The sequence below is a fragment of the Haemaphysalis longicornis genome, unplaced genomic scaffold (assembly GCF_048455015.1).
Source record: "Haemaphysalis longicornis isolate Haplotype H1 unplaced genomic scaffold, Haemaphysalis longicornis Haplotype H1 scaffold_4, whole genome shotgun sequence".
Classification (NCBI taxonomy): Eukaryota; Metazoa; Arthropoda; class Arachnida; order Ixodida; family Ixodidae; genus Haemaphysalis; species Haemaphysalis longicornis.
The window spans coordinates 7,138,425-7,157,035 of NW_027526361.1; the positions used below are offsets into that span (position 1 = coordinate 7,138,425).

Below are 18,611 nucleotides of genomic sequence, written 5' to 3' on the forward strand. Positions count from 1 at the left end.
ATCGTGAATCACTGGCGCATGTCATACAACGGGCGCATGCCCGTTGTTTAGCACGAAGAAAACTGCAGGCACAATTGAGGTAAAATATACGTACTTACCCGCCACGGTGGCTCAGTGGCTAAGGCGTTGCGCTGCTGAGCACGAGGTCGCGGGTTTGATTCCCGGCCGCGGCGGTTGCTTTTCTGATGGAGGCGAACAGCAAAAACGCCCGTGTGTACGAGATTTCGGCGCACGATAAAGATCCCCAGGTGGTCAAAATTAATCCGGAGCCCTCCACTACGGCGCGCCTCATCGCCTGCGTTGCGTAGGCGCGTTAAACCCTACAATCAATCAATCAAAATATACGTACTTAACCGGCAGCGCCCGCGTTCATTTAGTCAGGAACGCTCGTCAGGTTGGGTTTTAGAATTGTAAGCGAAAAAAAGTGGCAGTGCAACGCCGGCACGTGCGGGAAGAAAAGCAACCAGATTTCACATTGAGTGGAACGGCTTTAATTTTTTCTTTATTTACTCTTTACAGCAGCGACCATTGTATTGACCGGACGACACCAACAACGGCGCCTTTTCCAAGAATGGCGCACTTCAGGCTTTCGCCTTAAAATTCATCGGCCACTACACTCTTTGAATGTGTTTGACCAGTAAAACTGTATTGTCGACACGTCAATACACCTACCTTTGCATCACATTTTAGGCGAATTTTTTATGGCCGCAGTTGTCCCTGCCCGCGACGTCGTCTCTTGCGCTCGGCATCCCGGGTCCGCTTTTCCTGCTGCGCCGTCGGAGAAACGGTCGGTGTAATGGTGACCTGTACTGTTGTAGTAGCGAATGGTTGTAGCGATCTGCGGTGACCCGTCGGGAGCATTGGAAGCCTTCCTTAGCAGGACTTTGTTTTGGACTTCATCATCATCACCATCATCATCATCATATCTATATCTTGGCCCACTGCAGGGCAAAGGCCTGTCCCATTAATCTGTCATTACTCTGGTCCTGTGCTAACTGCGGTCCTGTGCTAACTGCCACCAATTTGTCCCAGCAAACTTCCTGATCTCATCTGCCCAACTAACTTTCTGCCACCCCTTTCTACGCTTGCCTTCTCTAGGGATCCACTCTGTTACCCTTAAAGGCCAACGGTTATCCTGCCTTCGCATTACATGCCCTGCCCACGCCTATTTCTTCTTCTTAATTTCTACTAATATGTCTTTAACACGCGTTTGTTCCCTGACCCACTCCGCTCTAGTCTTGTACCTTAATGTTACACCTATCACCTTCCTTTCCATTGCGCGCTGAGTCGTCCTCAATTTAAGTTGAACCCTCTTAGTGAGCCTCCAAGTTTCTGCCCCGTAGGTGAGCACCGGTAAGATGCAGCTATCATACACTTTCTTCTTCAGGGACAATGGTAGGCTGCCATTCATTATCTGAGAAAGCCTGCCCAATGCACTCCACCCCATTCTTATCCTTCGAATTATCTCTGCCTAATGGTTGGGATCCGGGGTCACAACTTGACCTAAGTATATATTCGCTTACCACTCCCACTGCCTCGCCACCTATCTCTAACCGCTGTGCTGTCCCGAGGTTATTGATCATTACTTTAGTTTTCCCCATACCAATTTTCAGGCCCCTTGTTCTACTCTGTTTGTCCAGTGCTGTAAGCATTCTTTGAAATTCGTTCCCCGAGTTACTAAACAAGGCATCGTCATCAGCAAATCTGAGGTTACTGAGGTATTCTCAATTAACCCTTACTCCCACTCCAAATGTTCTGAATACTTCTTGTAAACATGCGGTGAATAACATCGGAGAGATTGTGTCTCTTTGTCTGACACCCTTCCTTATAGGTATTTTACTGCTCTCCTTATGGAGCATGATGGTACCTGTTGACCCACGGTAAATATCCCCTAGTATTCTTACATTATGCTCGTCTACACCCTTGTTCCGTAATACCTGAATGACTGCTGAGGTTTCGACCGAGTCAAGTGCTTTCTCATAGTCTGTGAAGGCTATATATAGGGGTTCAGTATACTCCGCGGACTGCTGTATCACCTGATTTATCATGTGAATATGCTCCATTGTTGAATAGCCTTTACGACAATGTTTTGGACTTACTGCTCCTTATCTCTGAACTTGAATAATTGGAAATGCTGTTATTTTGGCGATCAGTTGGCTACGTACAGCAGGACCTATTTTTATGTTTAATAAATTATCTTTTTATCTTTCCTGCATCATGCTCTAATGATCAGAAGTGTATAAAACGAGGTTTTCTATAGGTTGAGTAGCACTAAGCGTGGACATGTGTTACTGTTACGTCCTTCATGCAATATTTCGCCTTCTCTGTTGCTCATTTCAGCGGCAGATGCTGAGGGCTTTTGACCAACCGATAAGGTCTGACAACAACAAAGATAGACCAGTCAGGAAAAAAATGAAACTGGGGAAGTGCGCATACGTTCATTAATAAGTACAACCGGTGAAATCTCGTTCGCTGTGCGGCGGAATGTTACAAGTATTTTGTCACTTGGTGTCGTTGAAAACCTCTCAATATCTGCCATGTGTGTAGTTTTTTTATTTCAGTGTTTTCAGTGTTTTGTAAACATAAGGCGTACTACGTAGAAATTTTTACCTTGCTTCGTTTTCCCTATTCAGTATAGTACTTCCACTATGGCATCGTCGCATTTGATACGGTGTTTGTAAAGAGAGAATGATTTGAAGTGATCGTGATTTGAAATGAGCCATTATGGGTTTGCATTACTAGCGGTCGGTGCATTGGGCTGAAAAAATATTCCGTAAAACTGTGCTAACATTTGTTGCCCTGACATTAACCGTCAAACTTTATTTCGAATGTATGGCCGAGGTAATGTGAAAAAATCATTAAGTTATAACTATGCCATCATCATGGTTGTGCGGTAATAATCGATGTTTATTTGCAAATAAAGTTCTAACTATGCCCTCATCGTAGGTTTGTGGTCATAATATGCATTGATCTGCAAATACTTAGAAGCTGTGGGACCATCCCTGAAACGAACTTCTGCAGCCAAAATCTAAATTGATTTTCAGAAACTTACGAAAAAATACTTAAGGGCTAGGTGACCATCCCTCAAACGAAACATTCCTTCTGATTAGTGCACCATCATACTTGGAGAGAACCCAACAAGCGCGTCCTCTCCAGCTGAACCTAATTTTGCGTATTAGGTAGCGCTCCCGGAGAGTGTCTCGGTGCAGGGGTTTATCCAGAATATCGATTTCGCGGGGCTGTCGAAATCCTCCTGGGGGGTGCTGTGGGGATTTTGGGGGGTGTGGGGAGGGGGTGATCTGTATAAATCCTTCTCTCGGTGAATCAAAGTTTTCTCCAACAAAACAAAAAAGATAGGACAGTAGCAAATTCACAATTGCAGAATTAGTGAGAGCAGGCACGAGCTAACAAGGACGGACACAGCACACGCATTGACAATTCTTCTCCCTCAAGAGCGTGAAACAACTATTCCATGCCGCAATTCCCTGCACTGTGCCTCCGCTGTGCGTCCGCTACATTGTAATTGCAGTATCACAGGACGGTTCGTTCGTCTCCGTCTTCGGCTTTTTCGGGCAGATCGTCTTGCTTCCCCGTGGAGTAGCCGAAGTGACTGCTCGCAGTGAATTCTTGTTCTTGCTCTCCCAGCCTCCTCCAGAACGCTTCGAAGTCCAGCGGGGTCCCCTGTCCGCCGTACTCTTCGGGCAGCACCTTTGGCGAGATCTCCTCGTGAAGTCTCTCGAAGTTGGTCCCGTGGAACTGGAACTTCATGAAAAAAAAAAACGTAATATCATTCAAATCATATATCAAGGAAGCTTCAATGACGCTGGTATTCAATCCCATGTCCCTATGCTTGTAATTGTTCGTGTGTGATCATAGTTTTATGCAACAAAATTCTGCGTTGAGAGCTTTAAGTCCGCTTCTTAAAAGAATCGTCAGTCAATACAATTCTAGGACACCGAAGCCCTCCTTAGGATATAGGGAATGCAAGAGCATTAGTGTGGAACTGTGGAGCAGATATGCCGGTATTGTTTAAGCCGCCGTACTTCAAAGCTGCCTTGATGTACACAGTTCACATCTCATCAACGTATGCAAGGCCACGCCGAAATTTGTTGAACAAGTGTCGTGCGGAAGGCAACGCGTTCATTCTAAGCACGGTGCCCTGCAGTGGCACGTCTCCAGTGGTAGCGATGTGTCATCTTATTATCCTTGGCGCATTAAACCCTACAATTAATCAATCAATCAATCAATCAATCAATCAATCAATCAATCAATCAATCAATCAATCAATCAATCAATCAATCAATCAATCAATCAATCAATCAATCAATCAATCAATTTATTATCATCATCACATTATTCCCCTTGCGACGTTTTCTTCCCTTTCGCTTCCTACGACGCGCTATTCCTTTCTGAAATAGTAAGAGAGAGAGATAGAGACAGAAACAACTTTATTGATACTCAGGGATCAAGGGAAGCCCATCGATTCCGGTTCAATGCAAAGTGTTAATTGAACGTGTCGATATGCCGCGCCCCACTTGCATACCAACCGAAAAGGTACCAAACCACTTTCGTAAATCCATACCATTTTCATTTACGAAAAGAATGCGCAGAATTGAGATAAGAGAACATTTACAATAAAAAAAAAAAAACCACGGGTGTTGAAAAATTCATCAACATCGATGTGGCTCGAACCCTGAGTGTTAGTTTCAAAACTCACAAATTCTATCCTCAAGCTACTGAGGCAAAGCAGCGAGCTGTTTTAGCAGTTGCATGAATGAATGGATAGAGCGTTCCACGCAAAGAAGTACATGGCGCAGAGTATAGCAACACTTCTTTCGTCATCCAAGGTGTTTTGAAGAAGCTCAAAAGAAGTACATCTCTTGTTCGTTCAACTGTTAATTCTGACACTTCTCGTTGGAGCCAATTCAAGCAGTCGCCTGAGCGATGCTCGTCCGTGGGCCCATCGGGAATCGTTTTGTCCGTTGTTCCTTTCTGCCACCTCGGCGTCCACCAACGGCGGACCCTCCTTCAATTCCCCAGAATCCTACCGGCGGTTCCGTCCCTCCAGTATTGGTGTCCCGTTACGGCAAGGAGCCTTTCGTTTTCCTTTTATTTCCTTTTAAATGCAGAGCATTTGTATAACTCACGATGTCACCCGTGCGTCGGCGTCCGCAGCAGCCAGCCTCCCCCTACACTATAAAATGAAATAACAGTTACCGGCGCCTGGTTTCGATCCCACGACCCTGCGGGCGGAACGCAAGGTACATGGTGCTCTACCCACTGCGCCACAAAGCCGACACAGAATGAAAGGCTACGAACGCGCCTTATATCCTTGACTCCTTCAAACTACGTCAAGAAGCTGCTGATACAACGCATTCACTACCTGTGGGCGGAACGCGAGGTACATGGTGCTCTTCCCACTGCGCCACTAAACCGACACAGAATCAAAGGCTACGAACGCGCCTTATATCCTTGACTCATTCAAACTACGTCGTCAGCGGCGTGCGTTGGCGACTCAGCGGCGTGCTAGCGGCGTGATAGCTGCGTGGTGTACACGTGATAGCACCAACCCCCCAAACACTAAACGTTAACGCAATACACCCACCCCCTATGCGACGCATTTACTCGAGTCCCCCTCGCGGGGAGATGGGCCCATTTTTTCCTTTCCGTTTTAAGTGCAGATAACTTTATGGGCTTGCCTTATCGTCGTAGAGCTCGCTAACGGTCGATGCGACTGCGGGAATCAGGCGGCGCAGCGAGATAACAGACCCAAGTAGAGCCTTCTGTTCCGGCGTCAGGGAGTCACGCTGAGGCTTCGAAAGCCACGCGGTTTAAATAGTCATAACCGTTCAAACCTCGTGAACCGCTGGCGCTTCTCATACATCGCACCGTTATTTAGAGCAAAGAAAACTGCAAGTAAATTTAATGCAAAATCTGTGTACACGTAACCGGCAGCCCCGCGCTCATTTAGTTAGGAACGCTCGTTTGTTTGGTTTTTACTATAGTAAGCGAAAAAAGCGGCCGCGCAAGAAAGAAATGGTGCATTCGAAATGACGCATAGAAGCTCCAGCCGCGCAAGAAAAAAATGGCGCGTTGGAAATGACGCATAAACGCTCCAGCAGCGCAAGAAAAAAATCACGCCTTCGAAATGACGCAAAACAGCTCCAGCTTACGAAATTAAAGCAAGCACAAAAACAACAGAACTCCCGCTGGCGCAGTTTCAGGAAGGGGGCGCGCGAGCACTGCGAAGGCGGTAAATTTGAAATGCATTGGGTGGCAGCAGTGAGCGGATAACGGTGCTGCAGCCCATGATAGCGAATCACTGCTCTGCACTTCCGACAGCTTTCACATTGAGTTGAACGGCTTTAATTTTTTTTCCTTTTCTGTTTTGCGCCCCGCTCTGTTGTCCCTGCTTTCTTTCTCTCCATAACTGAACGGAACGCCTGAGGGAAGTTCCAACAGACAGTACTCAGTGGAAACGTAGGGCATGACTCACGGGCGTGGCCAATCACCCTTATATATACAATCATCCTTGTATATACGCGTATTGAAAGTGCTAGTGGGAACGTACTTTGTTACTCACCCAATTGCTGCCTGTGTTGTTACCGTGCTCAAATTTCCCCGCTACATTTCTGAACACGTCTTATGAGCCCCGTTTTTTAGTCGAAGGTGACAACCTTTTCGCTTGGTTCCCTTCTAGTGAGATGGAACCATCAATCGGCAGTTAGCAGCTCCGTGTTCGTCTCGTATTCGGGAGGACTCTGTTTCGAATCTTAGCGCAAAGTTTGCCGAAATTTATTTTCCAATCAATTAGTTTGTTATAGGAGTATGCCTGAGCTACGTATCACAGGCATTCATTTCACTGCTTTTTACCCAGTGCGCAGTCGACCATACTTTATGTGCCACGTTTAAACAATACCAAGAGAGAGAGAGAGAGAACACATTCAATAGAAAACGGCGATGCTATCCGAGCCAACGGTACTTAGGAAACAATACCAACCGAGATAATAGGGAAAACGGATGAAAGAGTGGAGTCTCACCAGACCCTTTCTCGCACTTCCCCTTTGACGTTGATGAAGGAGGTTTGTGACACTGGCGACCGCCAAAAAAATCTGCCGCCAACAAACATACTATTGTCTCGTTCCATCGGTGTCTTTGCTTCGCATTGATAGCGCCGCTTTAAGACTAGTACGAAGTAAACGCGATGGTTACTTTGCTGTCGGTACGAACGTTGGTTGGTACCTTTCACCCCTGCATACGCGTGCTGTATGCGCCGGTGTGCGTGCGATTGTGTTACGCGCGGCACAAACAGCCATTAGTCTCTTCTCAAGCGTTGTCCCGACCATGCGCTACTTTTTTTTTCGTTTTCAAGTCAGGTGCTATCCGGCCCGCTTGCTCACTGTTTGGTAAACGCTCACTGAAAAGTTTTACAAATACATATCAGTGTTCACAACGGCCTAGCTTGCTCATTTTTGAGATATTTCAGTTCTCTACTGAAAGAAAAAAATTAATATAACTTTTGCTTGCTTCACGTCTTCCGCTACCTGCCGCTCTACCTTCAGGCCGCCGAACTCAACAAGCGCCTGTAGACGGCACTCTGCTGTCCGCGCCATTCCTGCTGCTGTTTCGCCTAGTTTTGCGCAGAGGCTCCACGCTTTCCTTCTCTAGCTTACCTATCTCTTCTACCACCCTTTCTCCTCTCTATTTCTTTCATTCCCCCTCCCCCCCTCACTGGGTTGCATGCAGGTGAGCCCCCAGATGGGTTCAATAATATCCCCAGTGCACTTCCTTTCCTTTTCACCCAAACCACCATCTCTCTCTCTCTCTCTCTCTGCTTGACAGCTAGCGCCATCTAGTGAAGCTGGATAAACCAGAATGCGTTTCTTGTTTATTTTTTATCTCAGTAAAGAAGTGATATATTTATAAAAGGAGCCAGTTAGCCCGTTAAGAACATCTACATGTATTTGTAAACCTTTTCCTGTCGGTACACGATGGTTTTTAAGCCCTTGGATCATGAACTAGTAAGTCCCACAGGAATGCGACCAGGTGACTCATGTCAGAGAGAGTACGGGTGGCCTCTCACTCCTAAGCACACAATCGCAGCCGTGGTTTGAGAGCAGCAGGCCGCCTTAGTGCACTTACCCTTCCGGCCAGCTTTGCTTTGACGAAGGGCCTAATGAGAGCGAAGAAGATGTCGAAGGCGTACGACTGCCTCACGAAGTGCACCGCCTTCATGCGCATAGGCATACAGTCCTGGAACAGATGCACAGTTCGTTTGAAGCTCGAGTTCTAACCGGACAATGGCACGTATCTCTTTGAGTCTGCCGCCCGGCTCATGTACCGTCTAGACTCGTTCGCCCTTCATCAAAGTACACAATCTATTTAGGGATTTACCACAACCCTGTGGCCTGCCGCCATGGTATTCCTCCTCGATACTGTAGTTCGAGCAGGAAAAGAGATGTAATAAAAACTCTTGGTTTTTGTCTTTTCGAAGTTTAAAGAGCTCCACAGGGCATTCGGAATGTGTTGTCTGCGCTTTCTCGGAGGGGAGAGACATTTCATTGCACAAAATTTAGGAGTGGCACTTATCAACTTCCTATTAAAAAACCTGCCCAGTCAACAAGAATAGTCAGTGAAAAGCACTGACTAACATGTAGTGTATCGCACATTATATAAGTAATTTATTTATCCGTTGTTTGCAGGACTGAACTCATAGTATCGTAACTTTAGCATCGATATCAAGATGGCATTATACTTGTGTTCATGAAGCAAGAGAGACAGCCTGTCTCGCGTAATCACGCGAGCGAAGGAGGCCCCAAGAAACATGAATGTGCGAACAAGTGCGTACGCATGTCGACGCTGGGTCGCACTGCCCCCTCTTTCCTGCGACCGACAATCCATCAGCCGAACGGGTTGCAGTGTAATAATTCATTAAAGGAGCACGCAGTCATCCTCGGGATATCCCCTGCTACCATTTTATTGATAAAAAATTCCTCGGTAACTGAAGACTGTTTACGTGCTTTGAAGGCGAAAGCTTCGCGATTATCTAACTTCTTCACTGCTACATTATGTTTATGTCTCTTTTCTCGCTCTCGTTTCTTCGGCTTTCGACGCGTATTACTCTGTCAGGCAGACTGGCTCCAATTTAGTGTACAGTGAGATCTCCCTTCCATGTTTACCTGTTCTTCACGCGTCTTCACGTGAACCTTTCACAGGGCAAGCTTCAGATTTATTTTGGTTTCATTCTGTCAGGATGCCCTGTTAGCGCAGTGGCTAGCGCCCTTGCCTCCTGCTGTTGCGACCCGGCTCCAAATTTCCTACGAAACCAAAGGCGGACGAGGAAAAGAAATTCCGGGCCATCTCCACTAACGTAAAACCTGGGGAGGGGGAAAAGCACGCAACTCGGGGGACGCAAAAAAGCATGCAAAAAAAGTAACTCGGGGAACGAATTGCAAAGCATGCTTACCGCACTGGACAAACAGAGGAGAACCGTGGGCCTGAAAATTAATATGCAGGAAACTAAAGTAATTACCAATAATCTCGGGACAGCACAGCGATTTGAGATAGGTGGGGAGGCAATAGAACTGGTAAGCGAATATATCTACTTAGGCCAAGTTGTGAGCCCGGATCCCAACCATGAGGCAGAGATAATTAGAAGGATCAGAATGGGGTGGGGCGCATTCGGCAGGCATTCTCAGATAATGAATGGCAGCCTACCATTGTCCCTGAGGAAGAAAGTGGATGACAGCTGCATCTTGCCGGTACTCACCTACGGGACAGGAACTTGGAGGTTCACTAAGAGGGTTCAAGTTAAATTGAGGACGACTGAGCGAGCAATTTAACGGAAGATGGTATGTGTAACATTAAGGGACAAGAAGAGAGCGGAGTGGATAAGGGAACGAACGCATGTTAAGGACATATTATTAGAAATTAAGAAGAATAAATGAACGTGGGGAAGGGATGTAATGCGAAGGCAAGATAACCGTTGGTCATTAAGGGTAACAAAGTGGATCCTAGAGAAGGCAGGCGTGGCAGGGGGCGGCAGGGGGCGGCAGAAAGTTAGGTGGGCAGAGGAGATCAAAAAGATTGGTGGCAGTTAGCACAGGACCGGGGTAATTGGAGAATGATGGGAGAGGCCTTTGCCTTGCAGTGGGCGTAGATAGGCTGATGATGATGGTATAAGTGTATTCAAAGATTGTAAGTCTCTCTCTTGCCAGCCGGTGCACGCTGATCGGGCGCCGGAGAAGCGCCGGTGGGAGGAGCAAACGCGCGCTTGCTGAGGCGGTGGTGCCCTCTCTTGCATTGAACCGGATTTAAGCAATTTGCATGGCCCATCTGCCTCAGTTTGGGAGAGTGGCAGGGGTCAACGCGAGCGCAATGCAATTCCCGTGCTTGGCCCTGGGGGCTCGTCTTCGGTGCTCAACGAGACCCTGGCACCAGGTAAGTATGCCTTTCCTGGCTTAGACCGACCACCCGACCCGATCAGGCCTATAGCGTTGAAATCGGTGGGTACGTGAGTGTAACACAGATCATAGCCCGTCTACAAATAAAATAGCTTCTGCTTGTGCTTTGTGATTGCTGAATCGAACAAGGAGCGTTCCACAAATCTTTAAATCATGCTAGTTTATTTTAAACCGGTTTTATACATTATAATCTTTTCTTTTAGTGCGCGTTACGTTCTAGCACGAGGCGTTGGAAAGCGAGTGTCCCGGTGTTTTAGTACCGTGACTACAGAAGACCCCACAGCGCGAGCCCCTAATATTTGCAAATAGATTAATCTCAGTACATAACTTGTAAATAGGTCTTTTCCCTGCTCGGCAACAATATTTCTCCCAACACGACATTTCAAATACCAATGTAATGCACTCTGCTCCACGCCGGAATTTGCTACTCTCATGTATACAATTTACTAACTACGGCGAACGACTGATTAAACTACCTGCCATACCGCCTTGAAATTCTATAGGTCCAGATATTGAATTTTCTAATACACGGCGCGTCTTTAAATTCAAACTTAAAAAATCCCTGACCATCTCCACTAACGTGAAACCTGAGGAGGAGCGAAGCATGCAGTGTATAAGGGTACTCTTGGTGCCTTGGCGTTTTTGCCCATGGAGGTTAAACCTTTGGGGGGTAAGGTATACAGCTTTGCTGTAAAAGTCTCGTGTCTTTGAAGTACGAAGCGTTCTAGCGCGAGGCGTTGGAAAACGAGTGTCCGGTGCGTCCTTTAAGTACGCTTTTTTGTCCACGGGGATGAAGCGTTTTAGCGCGAGGTGTTGGAAAACGAGTGTACCGGTGTACCGTGACTACATGAAACAACGACGATGACAGGAGAGGCCTAAAGCCGGAGCCACTGAGGGGCTTCGCCCCTAACACGTTAATTTATTGAGCATGAATGTGGGTGGCTCCCTTAGTCTAGAAAGTCGCGAGTAAACGCAGCCGCCTCGGCGCGAGCAGTGGGGCGTTCCTATAGTCCTCGCACCGTGAGCTGGCCAGCTCGCGCTCCCACTATTTAGGGGATGGGGAAGAAATGGATGGTGCGTTGGAGCATTCCCAGACTAGGTGGTAAGTGCTGTTCGGGACGCAGCAAGAGAGGTGGGCAGTAGTAAGGGTAAGTGGAGGGGGAGAGGTAGTGGATTATCGAGGTGGTGTAGTAGGTGTTTGTTTGCATTCGACGCCAATTCCGACCAGCCTGTGTGCTGAGGGATGCGTTAGGAGGAGAGTATTGGAGCAAGAGTTGTCGATGATGATATAAAATTTTAGTGTATCGGGAAGAAAGCGGGGGATAGGTGTAAGGTGTTGAGAGGTCCTCCTCCACGTGCTCCGCCCGTTTCCCGGCCTCGAGGGAGAATGGCCTGGGCACGGTGTCGAACCGGAATTTTTTCGGGTTCGGTGCCGGTTCGGGTTCAAGCCTTCCGGGTTCGGTTCCGGGTTCAGTTCCCGAGCACTATTCTGCTAGGGTTCGAACAGGGTCGAACCGGTTCAATCTGTCGTTTACGCGTGAAAGGAAATACAAACTTGTTTTCAAAGGTGGGTGTCACCTTTAAGGTTAAAGTCCGTATAGACACAACCTTCACAACGTTTTCTTTTTCTTGCTTTTTTCTGGGGGGGGGGGGTGGGGGGTGGCGAGGGATGGGGGGTTGGAGCAAGGTCGGAGAAGGAGGTGACTTGCAACCGAAACCTAATTCCGTATGCAGGTCCCACCTTTTTGACGAAAATTCCACAAACACGATAATTTGGTTCTCTACCTGGATATATTCCAGGGCGCTTCTGAGGAGTCCGATGTTGCAGTAAAATACTTTGTCGGCCGTGAAGTCGGCGTAGTCAAGCAGCAGCACCATTCCCAGGGTCTGTGCCGCTGGGTTCCCAGCCAGGTGTTCCAGACAAAGGAGCGCGCCTCGTTGCATCTCCTCGAAGTTCGCCTCAGTGGGATTCCACGCACCTGAAGAAAGAAAAGCGGGCACCTCGAGGTTTCCTTTGGACACTGCATTGCTATTGCAAAATGCGACACTTGGCTCATTTTTCGCCTCTCCAAAGAATCAGTCTAAGCAGTGCTACTTGTTTGAAACGCTTATTTCGCGCGGTTTGCTGCTGGGGACACTACAGGGGTTGTGCAAGCTAACGTACCCTTTCGATGTAGTGCAGGTTTGCCCGACAGTTAATTTGCCGGTCATGAAAAATTGAAACAAATTATCTTCGCAAAGCAATTTACTGCGAGTAAAGGTTGGGGTTCTATAGACCAGACTACTACTCGGTGTTGTGAGTATTGTAGTCCTTCTGAAACCTGCGTTGGTGAATTTCGTGCCGGCACTGATGACGTCGACGAGATTCGTTGGAACGGCTTTGCAGGCTATATGTATATTTAAATAAAATATATACGGAATATTTGCACGAACGAACTATAAACGCAACAAATAAGCAATAAAATGAATGTTGCAGCGCACTACGTCTGTTCAGCGAGGCACCCCCGCCAGCGACGGGCCCTTGCCTAACAACTCAAGTAGTGGGATCCTTCCTACCCGAACCTAGTTAACTCGGCAACGCCGACGGTGTATAGCACCCTACGTATAGCACCCGGGACGGCGTATAGCACCCATGGACCCGAACATGTGACCTCACGTCTCGCGTTTTTGTTCCGTTACCCGAGCTCCGCAGGGTGTCGAACCGGAATTTTTTCGGGTTCGGTTCAGGTTTGGGTTCAACCCTTTCGGGTTCGATTCCGGGTACGGTTACCGAGCACCATTCCTTTCGAACCGGTTCGAACCGGTTCAGACGGGTTGGGAGGGAAAAAAGCAGAAGTGTTATTTTTGTATTAGTTTTTTTATTGCGGCGTTTATGTTTCTTCGTTTCTCTATCAGGTCGGTATCAAACAAATTATTATTATATGTTTTTTTCTAAATGTTGACTAGGGCAGGGCAACTTCACTGCACAATCCACCGCAAAATGTTTTCCAAGCGGCGCCAACGATTACAACCCTAACTGATGCGAAATAAAAGGTTCGCAGGGACACTTAGGCTGCTTACATGTGTGAGTGTGAAACCATTACTCTTTATGGCCGCAAGTTCATATTTATTAATCTATTTTAGCTCAATAATACAACAGGTTTATTTCAGTTTTTGGCTCATAAACCTGCAGTTTCCTAGACCGCAGTTGCTTTCTTGAGAAAATAACAACAACGGCTCTACGTAGCCGCGGTATGCAGCCTTATGCTCCACTCCCGTTGCCGACCACTGATGGGCTGCACCTCGTCTCCAAATAATGCATCCCTGGGCAGCCTCTTTGGAGGGCAGGACACTTTTCATGACAGCACAGAGCCTCCCCGTCCGCCATCATTTTTGCTACCATCAAATTTCGCTACACGCACACACGCACGCGCACACGTACAGACACATGCGCACGCACGCACGCACGCACGCACGCACACACACACACACGCACGCACGCACGCACGCACGCGCACACACACACACACACAAACACACACACACACACACACACACAGGAATGGTCGCTAACATGCGCACCCACGCACAAACGCACACGCACACACGCACGCTACATTCGCGCACGTATTCTCGGTGAATGAGGCAGGTAATGCTTTCGCAGTAAAAAGAAAATTGGTTGGTATGTAGCGCTTTTCATGTACCTTAAGTTTCAAGGCCTAAATTATCTTTAACTCGGGAGCATTAGCAGTAACGCGGGAGCATTAGCAGTGCTAGAAGTCGAAAACTGTTCAGCATCGGCGTCAGCCTTCACCTGTCAGACGGGGCAGGTAGCGTTTAGAGAGATTTTATTCTCCCCGCCTGAACTCCCCACATGTCAACCTGCTAACAGACAGGCCAGGAGAAGGGAGAGGCTATAATGACTCGCCGTCTAAAGGGAAACACCGGCGATAGGTGGCAGCGATTGGTTTCTAGTAAAGATAGTAGCTTAGTGAGTTCACAAGCCGCGGTATAGTGACCGCTGGTACTCCCAGGCTGCAGAGCGGTAGCGCAAAGAAAGAGAAGGTGTTGAAGAACGCTAAAGCATTTCCTCTGCACCAAACCAGTTGGTCGCTCTTTTGTTCAGTTTATTTATTTGCTTTTTACAGTCTTACTCCAAGTAAATACTTGTTTCGAAAACCCTTGGATGAACACAAAATATGCATAAGGCAACTACTATTCACTAAATTCAGTGCGAGATGTTAATCTTACGCTAGAAACAGCATAACATCGCAATACGTAGATAAAGAAGGACATTTTATATCATTTAGCATGTTTACACCTGTAAAGTTTCTGGCTTTTTGGTTTGCAAGTAAATTTTCTGATTGGTTGAGGGGGAGCAAAATTTGCGGATGCCAAGAACCCCAAAAAATATTGAGGCTGGTTCGACTAACTCGATATTTTTTCTTTCACTTTAACCATTCCCGGAACCGGCTCAGAACGGTTCCTTTCATTCAGTTCAGTTCAGACCAGTTTCAGTTTATTATTCGTCACAAAATATACAATGTGTGAAAAATATTACACAAAAGGGGTTCGAGAGTTTAGCACTCTAATGGGACCCCTTGCAATTTAGGGAGTAGAAAAAAATTCTCAGCAGTTCGTTCCGGTTCGGGTTCAGTTCCAAATTGGCGGGAAAAATACGGGTAGGTTAGGTTCCAGTTCGGGGCAAAAATTCAGGGTACGTTCCGGTTTCCGGTTCGGTTCTGGTTCCGGTTCGACACCCTGCGCCTACGGCACACATTTTAATCAGCATCTATACCGATATTATTGGTCACCGTGTCAAACGCGTCCACACTGGAGCGGACACCTCCTCCGTAAGCTTGAAGCGCCCAGGAACAGATACTCTTCACCACCAGAGAAAAATAAAAAAATAATAATAACAAAGGAAGTAAAACAGGAAGAACAAACCCACCTCGCAGCAAATACACAGCAGGCATTGAAGGCCACCGCGTTGCTCTTTAAGCGGTGATTGGGCCCAGTGCGCCCCGCGCCCCCAGATGCTACGGCCCCGTCGATCGGCCCCGGCTGCTGGGCATCAGCCAACTTGCCCGTGAGCAACTTCCGGGACCGCGTCCTCGCCTCCTTCCGCCTTCCCGAGCTTTCTCACTGCAGCCTCAATTTTTGCCCACTTCAGAACCCAAGGCAGCCGTGGCTCCAACGGGTGGCGGTGCTCTGCTGACGCGTCGAACCCTTTCGGTCTGAACGAAAAAGGAGGCTCAAATAGTTCTCCTGGACAACTAAAGCAGAGAAACTTTCCCGGCATGCCTAAGGCATTCTGTGCTTTGTTCCTAATATCGCTTTTCAGTATTCTGTAGTGCAACTCTATGCTCGTCACTTGCCCGGTTTGCAGAGAAACACGGGGCGTCCGTGGACGTCCGTCTCTGGGAGCACCATGAGCAGCCTCCGGGTGTGCGGCAGTGCCTTGGAAGGGAGGAACTCGCGGTAGATGGACTCGCAGGCGGCCCGGTTCCTGTAGTAGTTCCGGATGGTCTGCAGGGCGAGGTCCACGTTGTACTTTCGAACCCTCAGGAAGCGCAGGAGGAATGTGACGTCGTCGTTTGCCTTAAGGTCAGCCTCCGCTGCGAACAGTCAAAGGAGTAAACAAGGAAGTGCGGGAGGAAAACGCCACGACTAACGATAATCTGCGCTCAATTGAGCTGCTCAAGGCCGGCCCAGAAGTTATAACGGCGTATGCTGCTGTTCGTTAAGAGAAGGACCTTTCAATGGCTGCATGTTATCCAGTATGGAGGTACACATCAGAATGGGGACAGTAAAACCGTCAGTTGCCACACATATAAATAAAATAAATACTGGGATACGATGATCATAACTTCTCAATGTTATGAAGTCCGATTGAGGCATGAAAGGCATCCATTATTTTGTTGGCTTGTAGCTATTCTTACCTACTAAGCAACGAGTCCATTTAAAAATGAATTGTGTCTGTTTATGTTTATGTATTTAGTGTTCTGGTATAGGAGAAACTTGAGCAGGCCACTGCCTTGGCGTTTTCTGCTGTATCACCTGCACTTGTCCTACTTTCGTCGCTTATCGAAATTTACCACACCCTCCATCGACAATGGAAACCATTCCCGAATACCCCCCCAACTGGATCCGGTCACGCTCCATGAAATAGCCGCTTATTTCCTCAAAAACGCCTTAGCACGGGTATTGTGAATGCTGGGTACGTGTATTGTATCGTTCGCTACGACCTACGAGAACGAACCGTGAGTGAGAAAAGACTAATTCCCAGCGCCCATGGAGAATTTTCGCCGTTGCAACTTATACTATTTTCCCTGTATTAATCCTCACCCCCGTTCCTAATCACCCATTCCCCCTACTTGGAACACGGGTCCCCCTGCTCCAGCTTAAAGGTACTACGACTATACTACTACTGCTGTTTATTTGCACTAGGCTCCTTGGAAATGTTTAAATTATTTTTCTGTTAGCGCATTCATTCAATTAGCCCTCTGCGGGTGCTTACGGAATCAATATCATGAGCTTGTGCCACTTGATAACGTATATTTTGCACCAATCTATTTCCACTGTTTTATGCGAGTGACTTAACTCCTTGAATCGAATAAGACCGTTGCAAACCAAACCAAGTATTTCACCCTTACCCACTTCAGGTGGACACATTCCCGCCCGAAAACAAGAAACCACGCAGCTCCCAAACTGCATAAACGTGGTATCCTGGACTATAGTTGGTCAAGCATTGTGAAAATAAGCAGAGACTAGTGACGCACAAAGTGGACACAAGGGACAAAGAAAGCGCCGTGGCTAATCTATTTTGTTTGCCCCTCGTCCTCTTATCGTCGTACTGATAAGTTTAGATAGAATGAAGAGAAATATAAAAAGAGCCGCGACCGCGCTTTTCGTCCACCAGGGAGGTAGAACGCCAGGAACAAGGCCGTCAGGCTCCTCCGATATTGCCGGCGCCCGTGTATATAGGTTAGCCCCCTGCGTATTAGACCATCTCCTGCGGTTAACCTGGTTGAAAGAAACCTTGTATATTCGTCCGTGCAATACTAGATGCGCCGGAGGTGTTCTACGTGCTAAGGGTGTTCTGCAATGCAGAAGTGAAAGGGCGCAGCAGATCACTCACATGGGCAAAATATTTGCCTATGTGAGTGATCTGCCGGGTTTTGCCGGGCGCTGGCAGTAAAAATATCTTCACCAATCACCCCCAACAATCACCACCAACCGACCCTAAACTGCGTCCTGAAAACGCCGAGCAAGCTGACGGAACTAGCCACTGTCCTGAACTTGTGTAAGCGGCTTACCCGACAGAAGTTGCTTGAGCTTTCCTACGGCTTCGTGCCTCACGGCCGGCGTCTCCCCCAGCTCGTCTTCCGCAATCCGCTGTAGTTTGAATGGGAGCGCTCCTTCGGAAGCGTCGAATACGTCGTCGGCGCATTTCCTGGTGTAAACGCCCGACATCGGTGTGGCAATGAAGCGCACTTCTGGCGGGTAGATGCGTTTGCTTCTCAAGCGTAGGTTTCTTGAGAACGGAGATGGCCGTGGCCAGTAGCACTATACGAGTTCTACTTTCGGCAAATGACAGACGAAGCCTTAATCTGCGTTATCCCCTCCCGCGTCTTTTCGGTAATACGAGGCAATCGCGCACGGGCGCCGCGCCAGATCACCCTGAGGGAAACCGGTTGCGACTGGGGGCGTTCGACAGCCAGCAAGGGAAGCAGGAAGGCGACACACTTTCCGGCTCTCCGTGAACAGCCGCGCGTGGCTAAGCGGTGCGGTTACGCGACAATCCTCACGGTCGTCTGCTCTTTTATTGCCGGAAATTACTTTCGCAACAATGATCCTATTTCAAATTGCGAAACAGTTCTTCTTGCTCTGCGAGAGGTTTCTTTTAGTATCTGGCGGCGCACGGAGTAGGTTGAGGGTGTCGTTGTGCATGTATTAGGGCTTTGTTGAAAGCATGTTGAAAGCATGTTTTCAAGTATTTACGAGTTTCGCGGTTTTCTTGACGGCTTGGTTTCCTGGTAGTGGTTGCACCCTGGTAATCGTTCATGAATAATGGTGCGTTCTTCTTGTTAGATGCATCAGCCACTTGTTTGTACAAAAATAAACGTTAAAACATCAGAATCAACGTTCGTGATCAGTAGCGTATAA

General features: G+C 47.8%; 1 protein-coding gene across 2 annotated transcripts; it reads right to left on the reverse strand.

The window, feature by feature from the left end:
• Positions 1–475: 475 nt before the first annotated feature.
• LOC144178186 (alpha-tocopherol transfer protein-like) lies at positions 476–18,237 on the reverse strand. 2 transcript variants are annotated; one of them, XM_077705823.1, is made up of 5 exons: positions 17,762–18,214; positions 15,821–16,060; positions 12,249–12,442; positions 8,143–8,253; positions 476–3,762 (listed from the first exon to the last, which is right to left on the reverse strand). In XM_077705823.1, the coding sequence occupies exons 1-5, from the start codon at positions 17,916–17,918 to the stop codon at positions 3,532–3,534; spliced, it is 933 nt and encodes a 310-aa protein (XP_077561949.1). In that variant the 5' UTR covers positions 17,919–18,214; the 3' UTR covers positions 476–3,531. The 2 variants fall into 2 exon arrangements, with proteins under 2 accessions (XP_077561949.1, XP_077561950.1); XM_077705824.1 differs by lacking the exon at positions 8,143–8,253 and having other exon boundaries at positions 17,762–18,237.
• Between the last annotated feature and the right edge of the window lie 374 nt (positions 18,238–18,611).

Coding starts and splice junctions, on each gene's coding strand:
- LOC144178186 (XM_077705823.1), bottom strand. CDS start 17,918: ATGTCGGGCGTTTACACCAGGAAATGCGCCGACGACGTATTCGACGCT. Junction 12,443..15,820: donor CGTGTTTCTCTGCAAACCGG/GCAAGTGACGAG, acceptor TTCTTTCTTCAG/GTGCGTGGAATCCCACTGAG. Junction 3,763..8,142: donor AAGCAAAGCTGGCCGGAAGG/GTAAGTGCACTA, acceptor TTTTTCATGAAG/TTCCAGTTCCACGGGACCAA.